At 38.3% G+C, this 23772-nt stretch overlaps 1 protein-coding gene across 5 annotated transcripts in view; it reads left to right on the top strand.

The window, feature by feature from the left end:
• TAB2 (TGF-beta activated kinase 1 (MAP3K7) binding protein 2) overlaps positions 1-23772 on the top strand; it is a 76577-nt gene that overhangs the window by 21867 nt on the left and 30938 nt on the right. The window contains exons 2-4 of one of the 5 annotated variants that reach the window (XM_056125978.1): positions 563-711; positions 14813-14911; positions 21011-21201. In XM_056125978.1, the coding sequence (XP_055981953.1) occupies positions 21100-21201 (102 nt within the window). In that variant the 5' untranslated portion in view covers positions 563-711; positions 14813-14911; positions 21011-21099. Of the gene's footprint in view, positions 1-562; positions 712-12800; positions 12856-14812; positions 14916-21010; positions 21202-23772 lie in introns of those variants that run through there. The other 4 variants (XM_056125977.1, XM_056125979.1, XM_056125981.1 and 1 more) reach the window with 4 other exon arrangements.

Here is a 23772-nt window from a genome sequence, read left to right as displayed (position 1 = left end):
TTAAGAACCACATCTTATGAGCTGTTCTTTGCCTCCCTCTTTAAGAATTACCAAGTATTTTTTAAAATTGGAACTCAGAATTCGAATCATTGCTCAGATGAATCTAAAGCATTTCTTAAGAAAGTTCTAAAAATTGTAGGAAATTACGGGAGCAGTTTAACATCATTTGGAAGTAAGATAGCAAAAGAAAAAAGGCAAAATTACCCTAAATAAGGACTTTACTATTCCAGTTTTACCCATAAAAACTGATTTATTGTTGTTTTCTTCGCTTTCTGTTATACTCTGTGGTCCAATGTTGGCCAGTCTGTTGTAAAAGCCACTAGAGAATTTATCAAGAATTCTGAATTGGAAATTCAGTAGTGTTGGGTAGATTAAGACACTGTCTTAATGTAGGGAGGGAGTATCCTCTGGTAACTGGAAACCTTTTTTTTTCTACTTCAGAATATTTTATATAAGCGACTTTGGGGACTGCCTCACTGCTGTTAGATCTCATAATGTTATCTGGTCAAGTTTCTTGTTCTGCCTACCTGTAGTTTACTCTAGTTTCTCTTCTGCTTTCAAGGCTCCAGACCCAGTTCCTGGACCTGCCCTGGAAAAGAAGTATCCAGTAGAGATGAGCTCACTGCAGTTACTTAATTAAAAATTTGTAAGCTGCAAAAATGGCACTGGGCCAATCAAGAACAGCCACAGTTTGAAATTTTCTATTTCCAGGTATGCTCAAGTCCATGGCACTAGTCAAGCTTAGCCTCTATAACTTGCCTTACTATGAAATCTTAAGTAACTGAAACTTTCAAAACTTTGGTCATCTTGCTTTAAATTATAGTAACCTCCCTAACAGGTAACATGCGCCTAGTACTGACTTTAACATATCTTTTTGCCTGAACATTTCTCGTTTAACTTGTTTGCTAGTTGTGGCAAACTAATGCAAAAATAATTTAAGACAGTTACATTTGAAAGACTGTTAAGCCCTATAAGTAAAGGGTAGTATAGGGAATTAAATGAAGTTAATTCTCCGTTCTAAGATACTGAACTATTCATTCTGTGCTCTGCATGTCTTCATGTAATATGTTCTTCAGTAGTCGGAAGCTGTAAGATTTCTTCATAGAACCAAATACCTGTTTATATCAATAATATTATACTTTAAGATACAAATGTAATTAAAGTATAAATATGACTAATGTTTCTTATATGTTTTACTTAATAGCTTGTAAGGAACCAGACAACAAAGTTATAAACAGAATTTTTTTTTAATATAAAAACTGAAAATCAAGGTTTCCTACCTAAGATTTTAACCCCCCCAAAATGAAATTATGTGTTACAGGGCTGGGGACAATTAGTAAGATTTTAAAGCTTTTAGGGATGTTTATTTTTACCAGTTTGTATCCTTTTAGTATTCATTTAGAATTAATGAATTCACAAAAGTTAACTTAATAAATAGGTTGATAACTATAGGTATCTTTCAAAGAAAGATTAAGTCTAATATTCCAACTTATGTTTTAACCCTTCCTCCAAAATTAATGCATATGAATTTAATGTCAGCAATCTAGTCCACATTAAGCAACATTAAGGCGCAGAACATAGACCATATGTTACACCATGTGGTATTAGAAAAGTTGTAAGTACTAAAAAGGGAGCTATTAGCACATTTAGCAGACCAGTACCACTGTTAAGTGAATTGAAAGCGAAAGTAAAGTATCATCTGGATTTTTTTACCCTCACATTGACTTTAAGTCGATTAATTGCCATTGAGGTATTAATAATGCATTTTGCTACTCTATTAAAGTGCAAAATTTGTATAAACCATTGTGCTGTGCACAGAGATGTAGAAATGAATCAGTCATGCCTGCAGTAATTTACAGACAAGAAACACAAAATCTCGTAATACAGAGGCAAGCCGTATTTGAGAGTACTATAGAGAATTAGCTTTGTGGGATATGTAACACTTTCTTCCAAGCCTTGAAGAATTCTTGAAGACAGAATTCTTCAAAAACAGGGGCCGGACAGCAGTATAGCTAGTAGGGTGTTTACCTTGCATGTGGCCAACCTGTGTTTGTTCCCGGGCATCACATATGTTCCCCTGCGTGGAGAGCCAGGAATAACCCCTGAGCATTAAAGCTTCAGATACAGAAGTGTTTGTAAGATTGGGATTTAAAAGGATATAGTATGTTCTAGAAATTGTGAGCAGCCTATTGAACCTGAAGGATTGGCAGCGTCCAGAGGAATATATGGGGAGAGAGAGAGAGAGAGAGAGAGAGAGCGTTGTTTCCAACGTGGGTGATAATCTGTGCCCCTCCTTCAGGTGCTGGAACAGTCGTGGAGAGCAGTAGTAGCCCCCCAGTCGGGGGTCACTTTCTGTGTATTCCTTAAAAGAAGCTAGATTTCCAGAGGACCACAAGTGGTGGGTTTTGTTTTCTTCTTAAAAGGGAGCAGTAGCCAAATAAATTTGGGTACCTCAAAGATAGAGGTGTATCATACATCCTTTCAAAAATCAGGTTAAAGGGGTTGGAGGTAATCTTTATATAGTGAGGTCACTGAAGAGTTTTTAGCATGGGCTCACTTAAATCACTGTGACTTTTAAAGACAATAGAGTTAGAGTTGACTTGAAGTTAGAGATACTAATAATGAATTCAGTTACAGTATGTGTCAGGTGTTGTGTCAAGAATTTCATGTTTCACCTGCAGTTTCGTTATTTAATCCTTACTCTAGGAATGTTATGAGAAGTAACTGAAATAATAGTAGACATTTATTATACTATCTGGCCCATACTAAAGGCTGAACCAAAGTGATTATAGTATATAGGCTCAAAGGAAAGTTTTTCTTGCCCACTTGGATGTATGATAACTTTCTGTAAGGGTATTGCGTTTATTGGGAGACCCGTAAGCTTATAAACTTCTTTTTTTATTATGCCCTGCCTACCTCCTCCTTTTGTCTTGTTTGTTGCTGGGGTGTGTGAGCACACCCAGGAGTGCTCCCAGTGTGCTCAAGGGACTTTGAGGTACCAGGCATCCTCAGACAGAGCATGCACTCAGCCTGTTGAGTGTCCCTCCCACCTCCTTTGAGGCCACTATGAGTACTGCTTGCTCAGTTTAAGGGCAGCTGAATTAGGTTTGAGGCCCCAGTGGACACTCAGGTTGTCTTTAGAAATGTATACTGTTTCTTTTTATACCTTTTAAAACATGTTTTTCTCTAGGTACTTTCATTTATAGAGAGAGATTAAACATTTGATTATAGTAATGAGCTTGGTTGGAACTGTAGATGTCTCTGCATGATTCTTCTCAGTTATAAAAGGGTACAACAGTTGTCTGCCCTGCTTCACATGTGGGATCCTTCACAGTGAAGTAACAGATGATGTATCATAAGAAATCCAGTATAAATCTGACTTCTATTAAGTTATGCAACTTCTCAAAACCATGGGCTATATTTTATTCATCTTTTGCATATTTAGAGTTCATAGCTTGCCACATAGTGGGCAGTGTGTGTGTGTGGAATGGGTCCCAGAAAGGGCCAGCCAGAAAAGGGAACCATAGCTATCAAAAAGTTCCAGACAACCAATAGAATTTTTCTTTCATCCTTCCACAGAGTCTGAAAAATAGATATTTTAGCTGAGATTTTCATCTTTTTAACCTTACTTCCCTCCGTGCTGCATACAGCCAGAATTCATCATATTTTTTACGTACTTCCATGACCTTTTCCCAAAGTGATCATGAGTCAGTGATGTGCTGCAGACTCTTGCAACTCAGTGGCTTCATCTCAAGCTTCAAGCCCTGTGTGAAGTGATTCTGGTGTTCTGTTCTGAGTTCTAGGCACATCTTGCCTTTGTGGTGAGGTGCGGGGGTGGGGGGGAGAAAGGATTGGGGGCAGAGGCAGAGAGGGAGGTTTGGGGCATGGCAAGCGATGCTATCTAGCTCTTTCTGGCTCTGCTCCGAAGGCCGCGTGTGGTGCTGGGATGGACCACGAAAACTGCCAGCGAGCAAGGCAAGGCACCTTACCTTGTCTCTCCAGCCCACACCTCTTCCGTGTCACCATCTTTGAGTGATTGTTGGTGGGTGAACTCCTGCCCACCTCTGGGACCTAGTGGAATGTCATTGAACCATTTTCTGCAATTCTGGTTTACTTGATTTTTCTATAAAAATTACCAGATTTACCAATAGTCAAATACCTGTTATATGATCTACCCAGCCCCTCTAGTTTTTCACTTACTCTCTTTCTCTCTCATTTGATAGAATTTGGTTGGCTTTGGTTTTGGCGGGGAGAGGCGCCTCCCAACAGTGCCCGGGGTCCCTTTTGCTGTTCAGTGGTGCTGGAAATCCAGTCGAGGGCTCGGTTGCTCCAGCCCTCTAGGCGTTCTCCCTGACCCTGGCTTTGATTTTTAAAGATTTCATAGCGTCTTTCTTTTTGTCTCAATTTATTGTTGTCTTGCAGCTATGTGGAAAGTCTTGACACGCAGCTGGAGGGGGTATTCAAGCTAGTATCACATCCTCATTTTCAGATCATGTGTCAGGGCGGCAATATAAGAACCTGAAAAAAGTTAGCTGCTAAGTGCTTTCACAAACTCAATAATGGAACTAACCAGCATTTCCATCCTATTTTGTTTCAGTTGTTTTTCACCCACCAGGTATACTCAGAGAGACTCGTGGCCCAGCTCACCAGTCTCACCTTTAAAAAAAAGGTTTGAAAAAAATTGAAAAATTGCCCTTTGCTGCAAGATTAGAAAACTAAAACTCTCCTGTATTAGGACCTAAAATGATATGGTATAACAGATAACCCTGAATAACATTCGCAAACCATTATTTATAACTAAAGTTACGACTAGTACAGAAATTATGTAAGGATATCCTTAGATTTCAAATCTAAATAATTTTAATCAGACCACCATTATCAGCCAAAATTACTTTTAAAATACCTGACACACTGTCACCTAGTGGGGCCTGGAATAGTACTGATGAACAGTTTGAAGTGAGCATAGGAGAGGGATATTGTTTTTGTCACTTCGTGGGATTTTCACATAATGGAAGGAGATTGGGGTCTTTGGTTATGTACCTTTGTCTACCCCCTTCTTTAGCTTCATTTTCTATCACATTTTCTGCCTTTTAGTCTGATTCTGCACTTTGACGTTAAATTAATCGTCTTGTTTCACGCCTATGAGTCTTTACCAAGGCAACTACTTTTGTGTGAAGAATTCTTTCCTTCTCACCTATCCAGCTAGGGGACACATTTTTATATTCCAAAGCCCTGCTTAGGTGTTACCTATATAATAGCTTCCCCCTTGCTGAGTGGTTCCCCCACTCCTTTGTTTCTCTTAAGCACTTTATATTTGTAATAATAGTCATTAACATCTATTTGCAAGTTTGTCTTCTCTTACAAAATAAAAAATTCTTAAATGTAAGGGCTGGAGCGATAACAGAGAGGGTAGGGTGTTTGCCTTGCACGCAGCCAACCCAGGTTTGATTCCCAGCATCCCATAGGGTCCCCCAAGTACTGTCAGGAGTAATTCCTGAGTGCATGAGCCAGGAGTAAACCCTATGCATTGCTGGGTGTGAAACAAAAAAAAAAAAAAAAAGGAAAAAAAATTCTTAAATGCAGAAAAATTTTGTTTTAATGTTATTTTTTAGTAAGAACTTTTTAGCACCCAAAATGTTAATAGCACCAATTATAATAAAGAGCAAGTAGTAAGCACTTAGCAAATACTTATTGAGTAATATGTATATGTGAAAATGTATTAAAGTAATAACATTTTAAAATGTCATTTCATAAACCAGAATGTTAAGTAGAAGACTACTTTCACTTATTTAGTTCGTATTTCTTGTTTCATTCGGAAAGTCCAGGTTTATGAATGAGTATGACAGGAGGAGGTCTCTGGTCTTCAGTTATATTATACAATTAAAAATCTTCCTCTGGAACAGGGGGATAGTTAGGCAATCAGGAGCGCCTGATTATTGATTCTTCCTGGGCAGGAACTCGAGTTCAGACCCCGAGACTGCATCGTTCCCTGAGCAGGTGTAGCCTGAGGCCTCTGGAAAAGCAGTAGAAATCTTTGGTTTATATATTTTCCTTTGCACATCTGCAGGCCCAAGAAGACTGGCCGTATAGGAAAAGTATTATACTGTATTTTACTGTACTGCACTGTGTTATATTTATAGAGTTGAGTGAATTAATACTGTGTTTCCAGTTTTAAATTTGTTCCTTTTGAGTCCTTTCAATTTGTTTAGGATTCTGAATACTATTACCACAGTGGAATCTTTGGTTTATTTATTTTTCTTTGCACAGAGATTATATATTTTTTTCATTAGTATGCTCAGTTAACTCATGATTCACTACAGTTGTCAAATTTCCGATGGAGCATACATATCGAGTTCTAAAATTGCCAGTTTAAGTATTTCATATTAAAGGTTTCAAGGATAGTAATAGCAACTATTTACACTAATTTAAAAAGTCACACTTCCAATTCAGTCCCACCCCTAACAGCTGCACAGCAGTAAACTAGGGAAAAGTTAACTAAGGAGCATGACTTTAGAAAGAGTATAGACTGAGTTATAGGAGATTAGCAGAAAAAACATGGGGTCAGATAAGGAAGTGAAACTGAGTGGGAATCAATAAAATGCTATGTGACTTTCTCTGAACCTTCATATTAAGATGCCAGTGTAGAATATTATTTTAACCAAATTGTCACTTTCACATGAACTCATTGATTCATTACAAAGTTTTATTTTCAATATGAGATAAAATCTAATTTTTGAAGTGTTTTCAAAAATTTATTTTCTCCTCTCTCCCCCCATTTATCCATAAATGGGAGTTTATAGTATGTAGTTCCTGTTTTCTTTTAAAGATTTTATTTATTCTTTTCATAGGGTAGATTATCGAAAAGTTAAGTACAGAAGGACACTAAAACGTTACTTTGTTTGCGTCTTAAACCCCAAATACATTGGAAAATAATAATGTGATATGAATCAAAAAATACACTAGGTAGTTATATAATGTGTTTTGATGAATTTTAACAATCCTGTCTTAGATTTATTGCACTTTTCTTGATCCTTAAAAAATGGTAGCACTCGCCGCAAAACCACAGTACATAAATTGCCAAGTGTGGCTGACTTGCACATTCCTTTAGACAAAGTTATAACTGGTCAGCCCAGAAATGATCAGCATTCATGGGCTTGAGACAGCACATTAGATGAGAAAATTAGGAATTTTTCTTTTTAAGAGGCAATAGTTTATATTACTTTATTATGTTACTTCTAATATTGTTCAAAAGATTATTGTAGATGATAAAGGTGAGAAATTCATTTTCTAGTAAGTTATTTGCTTCTTTTAACTTAAGTAACACTATGAACATGAAAACATACTTAAGTATCCTAGATGTTTGATTATTTATGCAAATAATGATTATCTTTGTAAAGTGAAAATTACAGCTGTTACATGCTTAAGTTTATGCTGAGATGATTTATTTTTTAATGAACCTTCATATCTTAAATGGTAGTATTTGAATTTTCTATTTGCATAGCTCTAACTTTTGCATTTTAGCTATAAGAAAATAATTTGAGGGGCCGGAGAGATAGTACAATGGGTAGGGCGTATGCCTTGCACATTCCTGACCCGGGTTCAATCCCCAGCATTCCATATGGTCCCCCACACACTACCAGGAGTAAATCTAAGTGCAGAGACAGGAGTAACCCCTGAGCATTGCCGGTGTGACCCAAAAAGGAAAAGAGAAGGTTTTGATATTATTTTTTTATATTATTTTTGAGCAGGAAACTTGCCTTATTTCCCCCCTTGTTTCCCAAAATATTTCCCAAAGTGTTTCCCAAAGTTGCATATTTTTTTTCCCAAAGTGGTCCACTGAAACTATCCTGGAAGCAATTGTTGCCTGAGATACAAATAAGGGTGTGTGGGGGGGGGGGCAGTTGGAGGGGTTTGGCATTTTCTGTTCACTTGAAGAGTGGTGGTTGGGAGGTTAATAACTTACTTTTTTTCTAAAGAGTGATATGAAGAGTGATATGAATTGGAAGATTCTGCTTTTGTGAATTCTAACATCATGCTCTAAGAAATCCAATTTCAGTAATTTTCTGTTGAAAATAATTTTAATTGTTCATGTTGCTGACTTTTGCAAGGCTTTTAATGTTTACCAAATAGGGAATGTGCCAACTATTATTTAACTGGCATATAATGAGTTACTTGCATTATATATCAGTAATGTAAAAGATTTAAAGTAGCATATCTGGTTAGACAAGTGATACAATTTAGTTTTAGTTTTTTGTTTAATTCTGAAATTTAGTTTTGAAATTTAGAACTGAGGCCAAAGGATTTCAAAATGTGCTATAGTTCGATTCCTCCGCCCCTCTCAGAGAGCCCGGCAAGCTACTGAGAGTATTCGATATGCCAGACACAGTAACAACAAAGTCTCCAATGGAGATGTTACTGGGCCCGCTCGAGCAAATAATTTTAGTATTTGAAATTATAGCATCCTTCAGTTATCTAACACTACTTTTTGTGGTACAGAGATTTCTAAGAATAACTCACTGTACAGTCTGATAAAGTCGGCCAGCCCATCCAAGAGACAAATTATAATAGGAAATAAGAAACTTGTCCTTTGACAACCTATGAGATAATGGAACTGTTCTGCTTTCCTTGTAGGCATTCCTAGAGAAATCACTATTAATAGTCGCTGGGGTGAGAAACAACTATGTTAAATTATGATATATGGGTACCTGTGCTGCTTGTGCCTACGTGGCCACACACATGTGACACCCGAGCACATGTGTCGCCTGCATCTCGCCTTTTGAGATGTGTATTTCATGCTTTCATATCTAATGCTGGGATGTGTCTAGGGCTCTCTCCGCCTTTGGAAAAGCCCGGGCTCTCTCTTACGCGCGTTACTCTCTCCCACTTTCTCTCCCTCCTAAAAAACCTCCAAATAAAATGTTTTTACTTCAAAGAATTACAGTATATTTATTTCTAAAAACTTACCAAGCGGTTTATGCACACACAAAATGCCACGGATTATTTAAAAAAAAAAAAGTAGAATTTGAAATTCAGCACTTAAATTCATTTGTGAGGTTGGGGAAAGGTTGGGTCACATAGGACAGTGCTGAGGGCTCCTCCCTGCTTGGACCTCAGGGGCAATGCCAGGGTTTGACCTGGGGTGTGCCTCATGCAATGCAAGTGCCATTGTACTTAACAAAGTTGATCCTTTGTACTATATCCCTAGAACCTGGACTTTTTTTTTCTTTGACTGTTTGTTTGGGGGTTCACACCTGGCATTGTTCAGGGTTTATTCCTGTCTGCACTCAGCAATCACTCCTGGCCGTGTCCACAGGTCTATATGGGGTACTGAGGATTGAACGCAGGTTGGCAGTGTGCAAGGCCAGCGTGCATGTTAACCACTGTACTATTTCTCCAGCCTTGGACTTTTATTTTTCAGTAATGAGAGACTGAAATGCCTTTATAGTCATATGTTAAAAGGCTAAATACATAACTTACACAATTTCACGTCAATACTCCGCCTTAAGAGAAACAGTGAAGCAATTTTGAAGTTTGGTTATGAAAATAAGCTTACATGTGGCAGGTTTTGTTTTTTGTGAAGCCGTTTTTCAGAAGCCGGGTTAATAACACATACACATTAGTGTATACAGGGGTGATTGAGGATTTAGCAGCCCTTGAGCTGGGGTAGATGTTTGAGGTGTGTTCATATTTACATTTGTGCATCTGTGTGTAGGTTTCTGCTATGGTTTCTATAATAATTTCTCAAGGTAAAATGACAGGAAAAGTCATTTAAAGCGCTCATTATTCCCTATTTCTGTAACTCATACCTCCTCAATTTTATGTTTTTTTACAAGATAATTTCTTAAGGTCCTGTTCATTGTGTGTGTGTGTGTGTGTTTGCGTGTGCACGCGTGCATGTGTGTGCATGCGAGCCATTGAATTCCATGTCCTCCACATGCAAGCTACATATGTTCATCTTAAGATTCCATTGTTTCACAGAAGCTGAAAAAAGATCTACTTTATAGAGGAAACCAAATTTGAGTATAGCAGGTTATATGTTAAAATGTCAAAACTTTTACCTTTTTGTTCATATACTAAAGGTGAAGCCTAATGCACTTGAAAAAATGAATTTTAGTTTTATATAGTTCATCTTTGACATTCAGCATGAACTATATTTTTCTTTGCTCAAGCAATTTAAATTTGTTCCGGTAAAATTCAGGCATCTGGGAACTAGCAAATATAAAAATATATATAGTTTAATAGGGCTGGAGCGATAGCACAGTGGGTAGGTCATTTGCCTTGCACATGGCCGACATGGCCAACCCGAGTTCGTTTCCTCTGCCCCTCTCGAAGAGCCAGGCAAGCTACTGAGAGTATCTTGCCCGCACAGCAAAGCTTGGCAAGCTACCCGTGACGTATTCGATATGCCAAACACAGTAACAAGTCTCACAGTGTTACTGGGCCCACTCAAGCAAATCAGTGAACAACGGGAGGACAGTGACACTGATAGTTTAATATAATTTTTTTTTACTTTATTATTGAGGTTCTGTAACTTACAGTACTGTTGATTGCAACATCCCTTGTACATAATTCCAACACCACACCATCACCAGTATACTACCTCCTTACCCAAGGACCCCAACACTCTTCCCTTTCACCCAGTTGTGTAGATCAGTTCTCTTGTTGTGTTGCCTTCAACACTTTGTTATTACCTGCAGTGTATATTTAAGCCCCATATATGAGAGACATCATCCTGTGTCCCTTTCCTTCTGACTGACTTCGCTCAGCATATCATTTGATATGCTGAGACAGTTCATCCATGTCTCAGCAAATGGCATGATTTTGTTCTTAGAGCTGCATAGTATTTCCTTTTGTATATACACAACTACTTGATTCGTTCATCTGTAGTTGGACATTTGAATTGTTTCCATACTTGGTGTATAGTTCTCAGTGCTGCAGTGAGCACAGATAATGCATTCAAATTCACGGTTTTTGTATTTTGGTGATAAACGTCCAGCTGGGTTATATGGGAGTCCTGTTCCTGGTTTTTTGGTTTTTGTTTTCAGAGATCTCCATATTGCTTGTCATAGAGGCTGAACAGATGACATCCACGACCATAAGTGGATGAGGGCTCCTTTTTCATCAGAACCCCTGCTGTTGCCAGAGTTTTTAATACATTCCATTCTCACCAGCATGAAATAGTACCTCATTGTTGTTTTGATTTGCATTTCCATAATCGTAATTGTGAATGAGGATAAGCACTTTTTCATACTCCTATTGGCTATCTGTATGTGATCTTTGGAAGTATCTGTTCTCCCCCCCCCCCCATTTTTGAATGGAATTGTTGAATTTTTTTGTTGTTTTGTGAGTACTTTATAGATCTTGGATATCAGCCCTTTATCTGCTGTATTGTGCGCTAATATTTTCTCCTATTCAGTTGGGATCTTTTTATTACAGATTTTTTTTTCTGTGCAGAACCCTTTTCATTTTTTTGTGGTCCCATTTGTTTATTTTGTTGTCTTTGCCTCTGTGGTCATCTCAATCGAAGACACCTCAGCCAGCAGTCAGTTTTCAGGATTTTATGGATTCTGTTCCAGTCTTAAGGTCTCTAAACCGCTTAGAGTTTACTTTTGTGAATGGTGTAAGGTATGCTTCTTCTTCTTCTTTTTTTTTTTTTTTTTTTTTAGCATATGGCTATCCAGTTTTCCCAGCACCATTTGTTGAAGAGATTTTATTTACTTCATACATTTAGCTCTTTTGTCACAAATTAACTGCCTACAAGTTCAGGGGCTTCACTGAGGCCCTCAGTTCAGTTCCATTTGTTTGCAGATCTATCTTTATTCCAGCCCCATGCAGTTTTATTATAGCTTTGCAGTATAATTCAGAATTGGGAAATGCAATACCTTCCATCTTCTTTTGCTTTCTTAGCATAACTTTGACTGTGTGGGGAGTTTTATGGTTCCATACAAATTTTAGTGGAGTTTGTTCCAAGGCATCATTAGAATTTTAATGAGTATTGTATCAAATCTATGTAACACTTTGGGTAGGATGGTCACTTGACAATACATTCAAATTTTTATGTTAGTATATCTGTCTAATGTAATGAAGGTGGTTGTTTACTTGCAGCCTTCATTGTCCTTTCTCACTTGATGAGCAGATGAGAACTACTCCCTGCTGCTCCGCTGTTCCAGTTCCTCTGGTCTTGTAGCCAGACAGGTGATTGATGCAGGGTCTGTACACGCAGCCTGCTATTTGATTGCTTTAAACATGAACTTCTTACTTAATAGGTACCTTGCTTTGCAACCTCCGTAGGTTCAGAGAGCCCTTTGAACACTTCTAGCACAGTTTACACAGTTTATGTCGTTGACTCTAATATTATTTGGTTTGGGAGGCAGTTTTGTCAGTCTCCAGTTGCATAGTTAATTGTCTCATGTACACACACAGAAAAGGAAGGCCTCAGTGATTGAGTCAGTGCCTTCAGTATTTCTCTGTTCAGGGTGGCATGCAGCCGTCTTTGCTAAGATATCACTCTCTTGTATTTTGTGAAAATTACATTTTGAACAAATAATTTTTACTGCCAGTGTTTGTATTTTTTGCTACAGGCCATTCTACAGGTGCAGTACAGTTAACATACACCGTTTTTATCACTAATACTTAAAGTACTTTGTTCCTTTATTATCAAAGGAGAAATTATAGTATTAATGTATAACATTTATTTTTGCATATGTTTTGCTTGTGTGCTCTTATCTTATATAAATATGCTATTTATCTTACTTAAATGTAGTCATCTGAGGTAGTACTCTATCATTACCATTTTGTAGATGAGAAAACTGGGGCACACTGAAGTTAAATGATTAACCCAAGAAGACACTGCAAGTAAGTAGCTTTATATTCTAAGTGTGTACATACTCATACACTCCTATATCAAATACTGTTACACTTATAGTACAGTCTATTTCAACTCATTTATTATATCTCATCTCATTTGAGACAGTGCCCTCTACTACAGAAGTAAGATATTTAGTGTTGTTAATCTGCTTTTACTTATTAACATGTTCTTTCCACCAAAAAAATTTTACAACTGACTTTCTTTAAATTCTACGTAGAAAAGTTTCTTCACAAAGTTTCAGCCAGTCTCAAAGTAACAGTGTTTTCATTGATTACTTGTTTGTTCTTTATAAAACGTTAGTCGTAAGGTCAAGTACTCTGTCATATTTATAGTTTATGTAAATGTAAGTCCGATGTTCATGTAAGATTTATTACCAGTTATTTTTTTCCTTTAATTTAAAAGTTTACTGTAGGAATTGGGAATTTAGCTTTGTTCCATCATTTATTTGTGGGTTTGGGTTTTGTTTTTTGGGTTTTTTTGTTGTTGTTGTTGGTGGTGGTGGTGGTGGTTTTTTTTTTTTTTTTTTTGAGGGGGATGTTTAGGGCCACAAGTTTAGAGCTCGGGACTTACTCTGGCTCTCTCTGCTCTCCGGGATTATTCCTGGTGGTGTTTGGGCAACTATATGCAGTGCTGGGCATCAACCTGGTTGGCTGCTTGCCAGGCAAGCTCCTTACCTGCTATGCTACCTCCCGCCCCATCATTTATTTTACATGTTGTCTCTTCTCATCTGAATCTGTTACCTCAGTGGAGAGCAGTGGTGTTCTTTGTTCCCCTCCTTTGAATTGTAAGAGCTGTATCATTTTGTTAGATTTGATAAAACGGGTTTTGGTTATCCAATTACTGTTTCGTTTTTTCATTAAAGAACGCATTTTGTTAATTACACCTTGGTTTTTAAAAATGAAGGATAAAAAGAAGAATACACTTCACAAAAAAAAAAAAAACACTAGTATGAGATGAGACTTGGATATATAGTTCATGCCTCAGAGGGGAGAAAGGGTAGTACATAGAATATTTAATAAAGAATTGTGAGGTAAATAATCAGGCACACAGGCATGGGAATGGAGAAACATGGTATGTATAAGAAATAAGACCTGAATTACTAAGCTCAATCTTCATTTTCTATAGGTATCTATAGAAAATCCATAGATAGTCAATAAAATTGAAAAAATAACCCTCATATGACTTTGTGTAATATTTGGAGAAAGCTGAGTGTGACTATGTTATTTCTGCAAACTCCTATTATGAAGAGAGAGAAATGAAGCCAGGAAATTGCTGGTTTTCCTGATAAACTTTGTACTACTCTATGTCTTTTTATACTATGCATTTGTTTTCTTCTTTAAGTTTGTATTTTATGCTTTTATTACGGGTTATGTGATTTAAATGCTATTTAAAAGTTAAAATATTTTCTGAATACATGCAAACACGTGCTGTTTGCTTTTAGATCTGTTCGAAACAAAAGTTAATAATGACTGCATATAAGATATATTTCTTTAAGTGTTCTTCTAGTGACTAGACTAAGTATCAAAAATCCTTAGCTGCTGCGCTCAGAACTCTCCAGACATACATTCTCATTCCCTCTGTGATAGTTCATTTGATGTTTTAAAGATAAACTAGACTTGTGACGTTCAAAACCAAACCTAAAATCTACCCCTTTTGTTCCCTTGGACCTTTTCCATTGTTCTAAGTTTATAGATGGGATTATTGTCCAGCTGAGCAAATAAGACATTAACTTGAACACCACCTTCTTCCAGCTATTTCTAATCCATCACCAAATCGCTAATTTTCACTTCCTGAATACACCGCAATTCTTCTTTCTTCATTTCTATCTCTGCAATTACAGGATAAAGTATTACCATTTCCTGGCTAGACTGCATTAGTAGTTTCTAACTGATTTTTTCATGTATTCTTTTGCCTTCTTCATACTCCAGCCATTGTTTTATATAGGCATGATTACCTGATTATGTCACCTTCCCTGCCCTGAGCTTAAATACTCGAGTGGCTTCTGTTGCTCTGAAGATAAAGACCTCCAAATTCTAATGGCCTGTAAGTCAATACATGATTTGGGCCCTGTTTTTGTCTTACCTTTTGCTATCTGCAATTTTTCTTAAGTACTGTGCTTCCTTCCAGTCTCTGTTTTTGAAGGATAGGATAAATTTAAAAGATGGGGGATGATGATCATGATGAAAGTTAGAAAAATGGCCAGCAGTCGATTTGGTAGCAGAACAAGGAAGACATGTGGCGACATTAGAATAGTTTTCTGAATTCTGCCCTGCCTTGATGCACCTCTCATCCAGGAATTTCTGTGACCTGCACGGCTGCACGGCCATTTTCTGTGACACCTATAGTTCCAGCACTGTATCTGCTAGTGCGCGGCACTCCTGAAAAGTGCGTATGGTTGGTGGCAAGCTTCGGTTTTACGTACCTTAACTACTTTAGCCATAAATCCCCTGATTTTGATCAGACCTGTAAATGTAGTTCCTTTTGTTGTTGTTGTTTTTTAATTTGGAGAAACTAGTCTCTCAGTGCATTTAAACAGCGGTGTTAAAATCCTAGAATCCTGGAAAAATGCAACATGACAAAAAGATGGTGAACGTAAAGATTTGCTATCTATAGCATAGTTTAAAGTTTGAGTCAGCCTTTAACTGATACTTCGTGCTCTGAATTGTCCTAATTTTTATTGTAACATGTCTGTATAGAGAGAGAGATAGATATAGATATATTTACACACACACACACACACACACACACACACACACACACACTCTCTCTCTACTACCTTAAAATCCTTTAGGAATGAATCCATGCAGATCATTTCAACTGATGACAGTTAAGGAGCGAAACTGTACACCTAGTGCTAGAAATATATTTCTGTGAAGTATGGTAAAATCTTAACACGCCGAAGGTTGTGTGTTCGTGGGCTCACTGGATGGCACTGTCTTACCGCCCGAGTTCGGTGTTCTTGAGCCATTGTGTGTGGCCTGGATCCAGACGGCTGTTGGCCAAGGGCAGACGGAAGAAGAAAAGAGGGCCAAGCTGGTCGATATCAATAGTAGTTTATTCAATCCTCTTTGCTCCTGTCTCTCCTCTGCCTCCTCTCCTGGGCACCAATCTGAAACCTTTCTCCTTCTGGCTCTGACTCTGATCTCTGGAGCCCGAGCCTTCTCACTTCTGACTCCCCCTCTCCAAGCTTACAGTCTTAGTTTATATAGTAGTCACATAAGGCGGTGACATAAAGGTGGGTTGAATATTGACAAATCAACAAAGAGAGGTAAGACCACTCCTCCAGAAGTTTAACTCAAGGATAAAATCTCATCTAAAGAGATTACTCCAGATTACTAGGAGATCTGCACAAGGGTGGGATCCCAACAAGGGATCTTCCCTCATCAGTTAGTAATCTACTTAAATAGTTGTAATAAATCTACTTCTAACATTTCTAGCAATGTCATTCTGTATGAGCACAGTAAGAGATATAAACTTAGTTTGGTTCTTCGTGAGAACATCTCACTATACATTCTGCAGTCCTCAGGCCAGGTTAGTCTTCCTAGCCCCAGCAGGGTCCTACTCTCATCATTACTTTTGGATCATGACAGCATTTGTCCATGATCATGTCCTCAACTTGTAGTTGAATATTGTGGTGCTTTGGCCTGGCCCATTTCGATGCCAGGGTAGCTCATAGCTTGCCCTGCGTCCATTAAGTCCATCGTCGGGACCCTGCTTTGGGGGTGCTAGGAACTAAGGGCAACTGAGTCAAGAAAGCAGATGCCCAGGAGTAAATATTATTCGGAGTCAATCAACTCCCAAGTTACAAAGCATAATATTAACTGTCTTCCTTTGTCCGTACAGAAAGGACATTGCTTACAGTACAAGTTAAGTGTCCTTAGATGGGTGTGACCTGATAAACCTAACCTACCTGAGGAAGGACAAAACAGTGTTATCCTACAAAGTATGACTTGATTATTACTTTCTTAGAAGTTATTTTGCCTCTTAACATAAAATTTGCATTTACACTTATATTAAAAATAATTTTAGAGACTGAGTTACAAGGTATTTCTTGGCTTTCTTTTGAAATTGAGTAAATTCCTGATTGTTTGGCTATGTTTTTAATACAAAACTTTAGTCCACAAAAGCTGTATTTTTAAAAATAGTTCTGTTGCTTTGTCTTTAACGTTTACTCTTGCTGAATATAGAATGTGAGTTGGTTAGTTATTTTTCCCATTGATTGCTTATATGAATATCATTTATCTTCTGGCCTGCATTTTTCTAACAAGTCACATTTATTCATGTTACTTTACTATTATGATACATCTTAGTAATTTTAAAACTTTAATTTTTCTTTGTGATTTTTTCAATACCATTTTCTACTCCATTCCTTTTCTTTCTGAATTTCTAGTTCCAGGCATGTTATATATTTTAATACTTTGCTACAGGGCCCTGAAATTTTGTCTCTCTCTGCCCTGCTTCAGACATTTTTTTTCCCATCATCTTTTGGTCAGATTCATTTATTGTTTTTTCCTTCAAGTTTACTGACTCTTGGTCATTCCCAACTCATAGCTAAGTCCATCCAGTAAATTTTTTCTTTCAAACACTTTATTTTTGACGCATTTGGTGTGGATGGAAGGGGTGGTTTGGGAGTCACGGCAGTGCTTAGGGGCTATTCCTGGAGCTTGGGGTGCCTTACTTGGTGCCAGGGTCAAACCAAGGTCTGCTGCATGCAAGACAAGTCCCTTCCTAACTCTCTTCAGCCCTGTTGCATGTGTTTCTCCTCCAGCTTGTTTGCTTGCTTGCTTTCTTTATATCTTTCCTTCCCTTCTTTCTTCTTGACCTCCTTCCTCTTTCCTTTGTCCAGAAATATCTGCTCATTTTGTGTAGGGTACAGCAGGACACCTGGCAGGTCCCCGTGAGCACCTCCGGGGGGACCAAAAAGCAAAAATAAATCCATATGTGCTAATTCTAACGTTGGGGTCATCTTCGGCTTGGGCTGTCTTTGTTGTCTTCTATATTGAGTGTGGCTTGGTTTTTCCTCTTACTTGAGATCATTTTAGATTGTGTGCTGAACATTTCAAATGATACATTAAGTGCTCTACCATGACGTTTGCACAGTGTCAACAAGACCACCTAATAACACATTTCTTAGATGGTGTCTCCATTGTAAAATAACTTGTGACTGTAGCTTGGCAATCGGAGATATGTGCAAAATTTATACAAATACTGGGGGCATCTTTTCTCTCAGGACTTAGTCACCAGGTTTTCAGCTGTCGTGGTTATGCTGAAGTCTGTTCTTTGGTTCTATAAACAAGTAAGACTGCTGGTTTTCTGGAGGGATTTTAGCTACAAAACGTGCAGGGACCCTTCTTGCTAACAGTCTTTTTAAAAAATAGAAATGTATCCCATGTTGTTTCCTTCTCTGTGCATGTTATAAATACCTCTTTTCACTCCTGCCCTCAGTATACACTGTTCAGTAACTGTTTCTGCCATTAAATAGTTGTCATTTTTATTTTGTCGAATGCTTCTGGTTATTTGTGAGAATTTCATTCCACTTGGAACTATTTAGTCATCACTGGAAGTGGAGCCCCTGAATACAGTTGTACACTTGAACAGTGTTCCCATTTTTGGTAGTTTTTATTAGAAAACAAATAGTGTGATAAGAGTTCTTCAGAAATCCTTAGAGACTTCTGTGTGTTTTAGTGATGCAGTAAGCTGAAAGTTGTAGTTATAATTTGTCTTTTAAGTAATGAAAGGTAGTCCTGTATTAGACTGAGAATTTGCTTGCTCACTTGAATATAAATTGATTTTTTCCCCAAATTTGCACACTTTGAAATGAGTGCTGGAAACAGTTTAATATGAAGAAACTATACAGTGCATCTATATTTCTTCTCTCACCTTTGACCTCAATCCTGAGGATACAGCAGTGTACTTTGAGATAGACACAAAATTGTATCTCAGGCATTGATAAACACTACTAATAAAGGCTGTGAAGAAAGAGAGTATTGTATTGGGTTGGGGTTAGACAGATGTTTGGCATCATACAGCAAATGTGATTAGTTTGGGAAGCTGTTTCTAAGTGACATTTGGTCAGTGATCTTAAAGAAGAGGGGGTGTAATACAAAATACTCTACAGGGAAAAGCATTTCAAGAGCAGCAAGTCCAGAATCCTAATGGAGAAATGTGGTTGGCTTTTCTGTGAAATAACCAGAACCAGGGAAACCAAGTTAGATCAGTTTGAGTGTGAAATTCAAAGAGTGGTAGTTATCCAAGGACCTTGTTGTGTAGGATATTGATTAGGGGGATCCTTGTTCTGATTTATTTTTCACGAAGATGGCTTTCCTTTTTGGTGTCAGATATCCTGGGAGCAGTAAGTGGGGAAGTGCAGAGAGCATTGCAGAAGTCTAGTCAGGTGTGCTACTGCTTTGGGTAAGAGCGCAAGGCGTCAAATTCGAGAATTTTTACAGATAAAATCAGTAAGACATCATGGTTTGGATGTGAGAGAGGATCACCTGGATGAACAATGGCATCATTTTCTGAGATGGAAAAAAGACTGAGAAAGTGTTGGGTGGAAATAAAGAGTTCAGGAGGCTGGAGCGATCGCACAGCGGGTAGGGCGTCCTTGCACACGGCTCACCTGGGTTCGATTCCCAGCATCCCATATGGTCCCCGAGCATCGCCAGGAGTAATTCCTGAGTGAATATGCCAGGAGTAGCCCCTGTGCAATGCCAGGTGTGACCCAAAAAAGCAAAAAAGGAAAAAGAAGTAAAGAATTCCGTTTTGGACAATTTTAGATTACCAGGAGGAGGTAACAAGTCAGCACCTGGTCGATTAGTCTGGAACATGGGAGAGAATGAGATTCAAGATAGAAATTTACAAAAGCCTCTGTTTAATAAGTGTGTTTGAAGAGGAATGTGGGCAGTATTAAAAAGGGCTTCACTCGACACCTGAACTCCACAGCCCACCAGTGTCTCAAAATCCATACAAGGAAGAGGATCTGGCAAAACTAACAGGGGGGTGCCAGTGGGTAGGAGGAAAACCAGAAGAGAGTCATCTTCAGAAGCCAGGTGGAAAAATTGCTTCCCATGTTGACTCCAGCACTGCAATTTGTGTCAAGCCACGTCCAAGTGTGAAGCACCAGTGCCCGGTGCTCCAGGGTCTGGGACAGCACCAAGCTGCGAAAGAATGAGGGAGGTTGACTAAGTCGTAAATGCAGACACATCTCATCGGATGAAGTCTGAGAAGGGATAAATAGTTTAATGACATGAAGATTTGTGATAGCTTTGAGGCTTGAAAAAGGTTACTTCAGGGATCAGAAAGTACAGCAGGTTTGGGCACTTGCCTTGAGCACGGCTAACTCAGGTTCAAGCCTCGGCACCCTGTATGATCCCCCAACTATGGCCAGGAGTGATCCCTGAGCACAGAGCCTAGAGTAAGCCCTGAGCATAGCCAGGAACGATTCAAAAACAAACCAAACAAAAAAGACCAAAAAATGTAATTTCAATGGAGAAAAATCTGGTGGGGACAGTTGTAAGAGATTAAGAGGGAGACAATAAGGATGTAAAAACAGCAACACTTTCAAGGAGTTTTATTTGCTGGGGTGTATGTCATGGTGCTCAGGGCTAACTCCTGGCTCCGTCTGTGCCTGGCCTGGTGGTGTGGGTGTGTTTGGATTGAGGGGGGGAGAGGCCAAGGTTTGCATATCCGTCCAGTGCCTGGGATTGAGCCCAAGTCAGCGGCAAGCAAGGCTAGTGGGCTGCATGCAAGACAAGTGCCTCTCAAATTATACTTGTCTATCCAGCCCCTTTCTAGGAGTTTTAACCCAAAAGAGGAAAGAAGTAGAAAAATGAACTTCAGTCAGGGGTGGCTTTCTCATAGTGATCAGTAATGTAGCATACGTTATTTTTAACTATCATTTGTAATCTTCAATATTTGTCCTCTTTTCTTCTAGAACTCACTTTATAAAGTCTGTGTAAAAATTAATCTAAACATTTACCTATTGGAAGATATAAAGGAGGAAAAGGAATTTACTATATGAGAGCATTGCCGGACTAAATATTTTCAGTTTATATTACCCATTTGTATCCGAATTTTAAATCCGAAAAAACATACTCATTCTTTAATCAGTTCTCATTAAATTTTTTTTTCTTTCTTTCACAGAAAATGCTTGGACAGAAGAGATGAGTACTATTTCCACTAAGGCCTAGAATTGCCTACTGTATAAATAGTCTTGATCAGGCAATATACGAATGGCCCAAGGAAGCCACCAAATTGATTTTCAGGTTTTACATGACCTGCGACAAAAATTTCCTGAAGTACCTGAAGTTGTTGTATCCAGGTGCATGTTACAGGTCAGTGTTCAATGTGATTTCTGAAATTATTAATACAAACCCGGGTGGTGGTTTTTTCAAACTTTGGAAGAAAACCCTTTCAGATTATCTTCTTGTTGGCATTAATGTGCTGTGATGAAAAGAGATAAACTCTGGTTTCTGCAAGTCTTGTGACCTTTGACAGATTAGCTAGATTCTCCGTAACCCTGTATGTACGATGAGGATTTTTTAAAAATATCAATATAAAACATGGATATATATGGTCCATACTTGATACCTTGCTTTACTTCTTCATATTTTGCCAGAAGAACATTTCAAAATTTCGGTTCTTCATAGAAAAGTAGAAAATCATGAAATAAGAAATCAGGAAACTTGGGTTCTGGTCCTAAGTGGTCACCCAAAGTATAATGGCCAGTACTATGCTCTTGTATTTAGTAATATTTATGCCACCTCAACTTAGAAATCTTCATCAAAAAACTATAGGCCCTAGTAAAAGACAGAAAAGGACATTTGGGTTCAGACATGTCTGCTCTTAACAAGTGGGTTTGGTTTGGTGGTGCTTTTCTAGATGCACAGTTCATCATGTATTTGCTTGCTTCAAACCTGACTATGCCCAGCACCCTTCAGAATACAGCTTGTGTATCTTGACCGGGACATCCACGTATGATTTGGCTGTGGCCTTTCCCTGTAGCCTATCTTTACCCAGTTCTTCCTCCTCATACCCCATACTGCTGTAGTCATCCCACAATGACCAGAACATGCCTGGCTCTTTCTGTAATATAGGTTTTGACTTAGTAACACTGTATTGTATGCTGGAAATTTGCTGGAGTAGAAGATACAAAGTATTCTTACCCCACAAAATAAATACTGACTAGGAGGTGATCACCACATTGTATACCTTTTTTGTTTTTTTATGTAGGAGTACTGCTATTTATTCAGTGTATACCTTTTTAAGAGTTGCATTTTGTAATTGTGTACAGCTTTTGTCAGGTATTCGTCAATAAATATTGGAGAAAAATAAAATTATGTTTTGACAGATTGCTCAGAAATTTCCAGCTCATGCCTAGCATGCAAAAGGCCTATGCTTGTTCCCCAGCATTGCATGTACCATTTCCCACCGCGCCAAGCTCCCTAAGTGTGTCCCTCCAGGCCTCAGCACCATTGAGCCTGCATAATACTTACCACCATGTTAACAGCACTAAATCATCAGGCCAAGTATCAGAGGAAGTGTCCCCTGAGCCCCCAGACACTACTGGCAGCAGGGGCAGGGGGGACATGATAATAATAAAACATAATTTTGCTGTTGCAAAAACCACCAGAAAATAAATTATATTGCATTTCTTTTGGGCATTTAGTAATAGGGCCTTGACTATGTCATTCTGGTTTTATGAAAAGAAATCTTCCTGCAACATGTTTCCCAGCACCTAGTGACAATTAAAGAAATGTTTTTGCTTGCATATTTCTCCTAAAGAGACCATTCTCTATAAACTGGGTTGGTAACTAAAGTTGTATGTGTGTGTGTGTGTGTGTGTGTGTGTGTGTGTGTGTGTGTGTGTGTGTGGCCATGTACACGCAGAGGTGAGTGTGTGTGCTGGGGATTGAATCCAGGTCTGCATACGAGATGCAAGACATGTATGTTAGCACTGAGTCACATACCCAGTTCTTAGTGAAGTATTTTTACAATGTAAAAGTAAATGAAACTCTCAACTGTTAAACATCTCTTTGTAAAGCCTCTTGGGGCAGCTCACCCTTTCTTTTTTGGGAACTAACTCCTTTCTCCTTTGTCAATTGGAATTTATGCTATTTCAAAACTTAGCTAAATTGAAAAGCATGGTATATAAATTATGAAATTGACAGTTAAAGGATCACATCACACTGCCTCTATATATGTTCTTGTAAATGCTTCTAGAAAAGCATTCTCACTTTATAGAAAAACAACAGCAGTATCTGTCATCTGTTCTCTTCTTGATTTTATTTACTATTCAGATACCTTGTTTGAAATGACTCACATAGTTTCCTTGAGCTGTGGATTCTCCATGTATCAAAAAATGGAGTTATACCCTTAACATTTATTTCTCTTTGTAATTAAGTCTTAGAGTAGTGTGAAAGTGTTGACTAGCCATTTTTAACCAAATTTTTCACTGTTTTAAATCTCAAATGCTGTTTCTTCAGTTTTTGTGTTCTCTGTCCTTAGTTGAAACCTTCTCAGATGACTTCCTCATAGTCCTTTTCCATATTTCTATTAAGAAACCTCTGAGTCTGTATTGAATGTGTGTGCACAGATTGGGAGTTACTTAAGAGAGTGATTATGGGGGCTGGAGGATAGCACAGCAGGTAGGGCATTTGCCTTGCATGCTGCCGACCCGGGTTCAATTCCCAGCATCCCATATGGTCCCCTGAGCACCGCCAGGAGTAATTCCTGAGTGAAGAGCCAGGATTAACCCCTGTGCATCACCAGGTGTGACCCAAAAAAAGAAAAAAAAAGAGAGAGAGAGAGAGAGAGTGATTATGATCCTTTCTATTTGCCTAGTGGACAGTTAGTAAATATCACATGAAAGAGTAAATAAATCAGAATTTGAGAAAGATGATTAT

The sequence above is a fragment of the Sorex fumeus genome, unplaced genomic scaffold, assembly GCF_029834395.1.
Source record: "Sorex fumeus unplaced genomic scaffold, SorFum_2.1 ptg000061l, whole genome shotgun sequence".
NCBI lineage: Eukaryota > Metazoa > Chordata > Mammalia > Eulipotyphla > Soricidae > Sorex > Sorex fumeus.
This window is presented reverse-complemented; position numbering and strand designations above follow the sequence as displayed.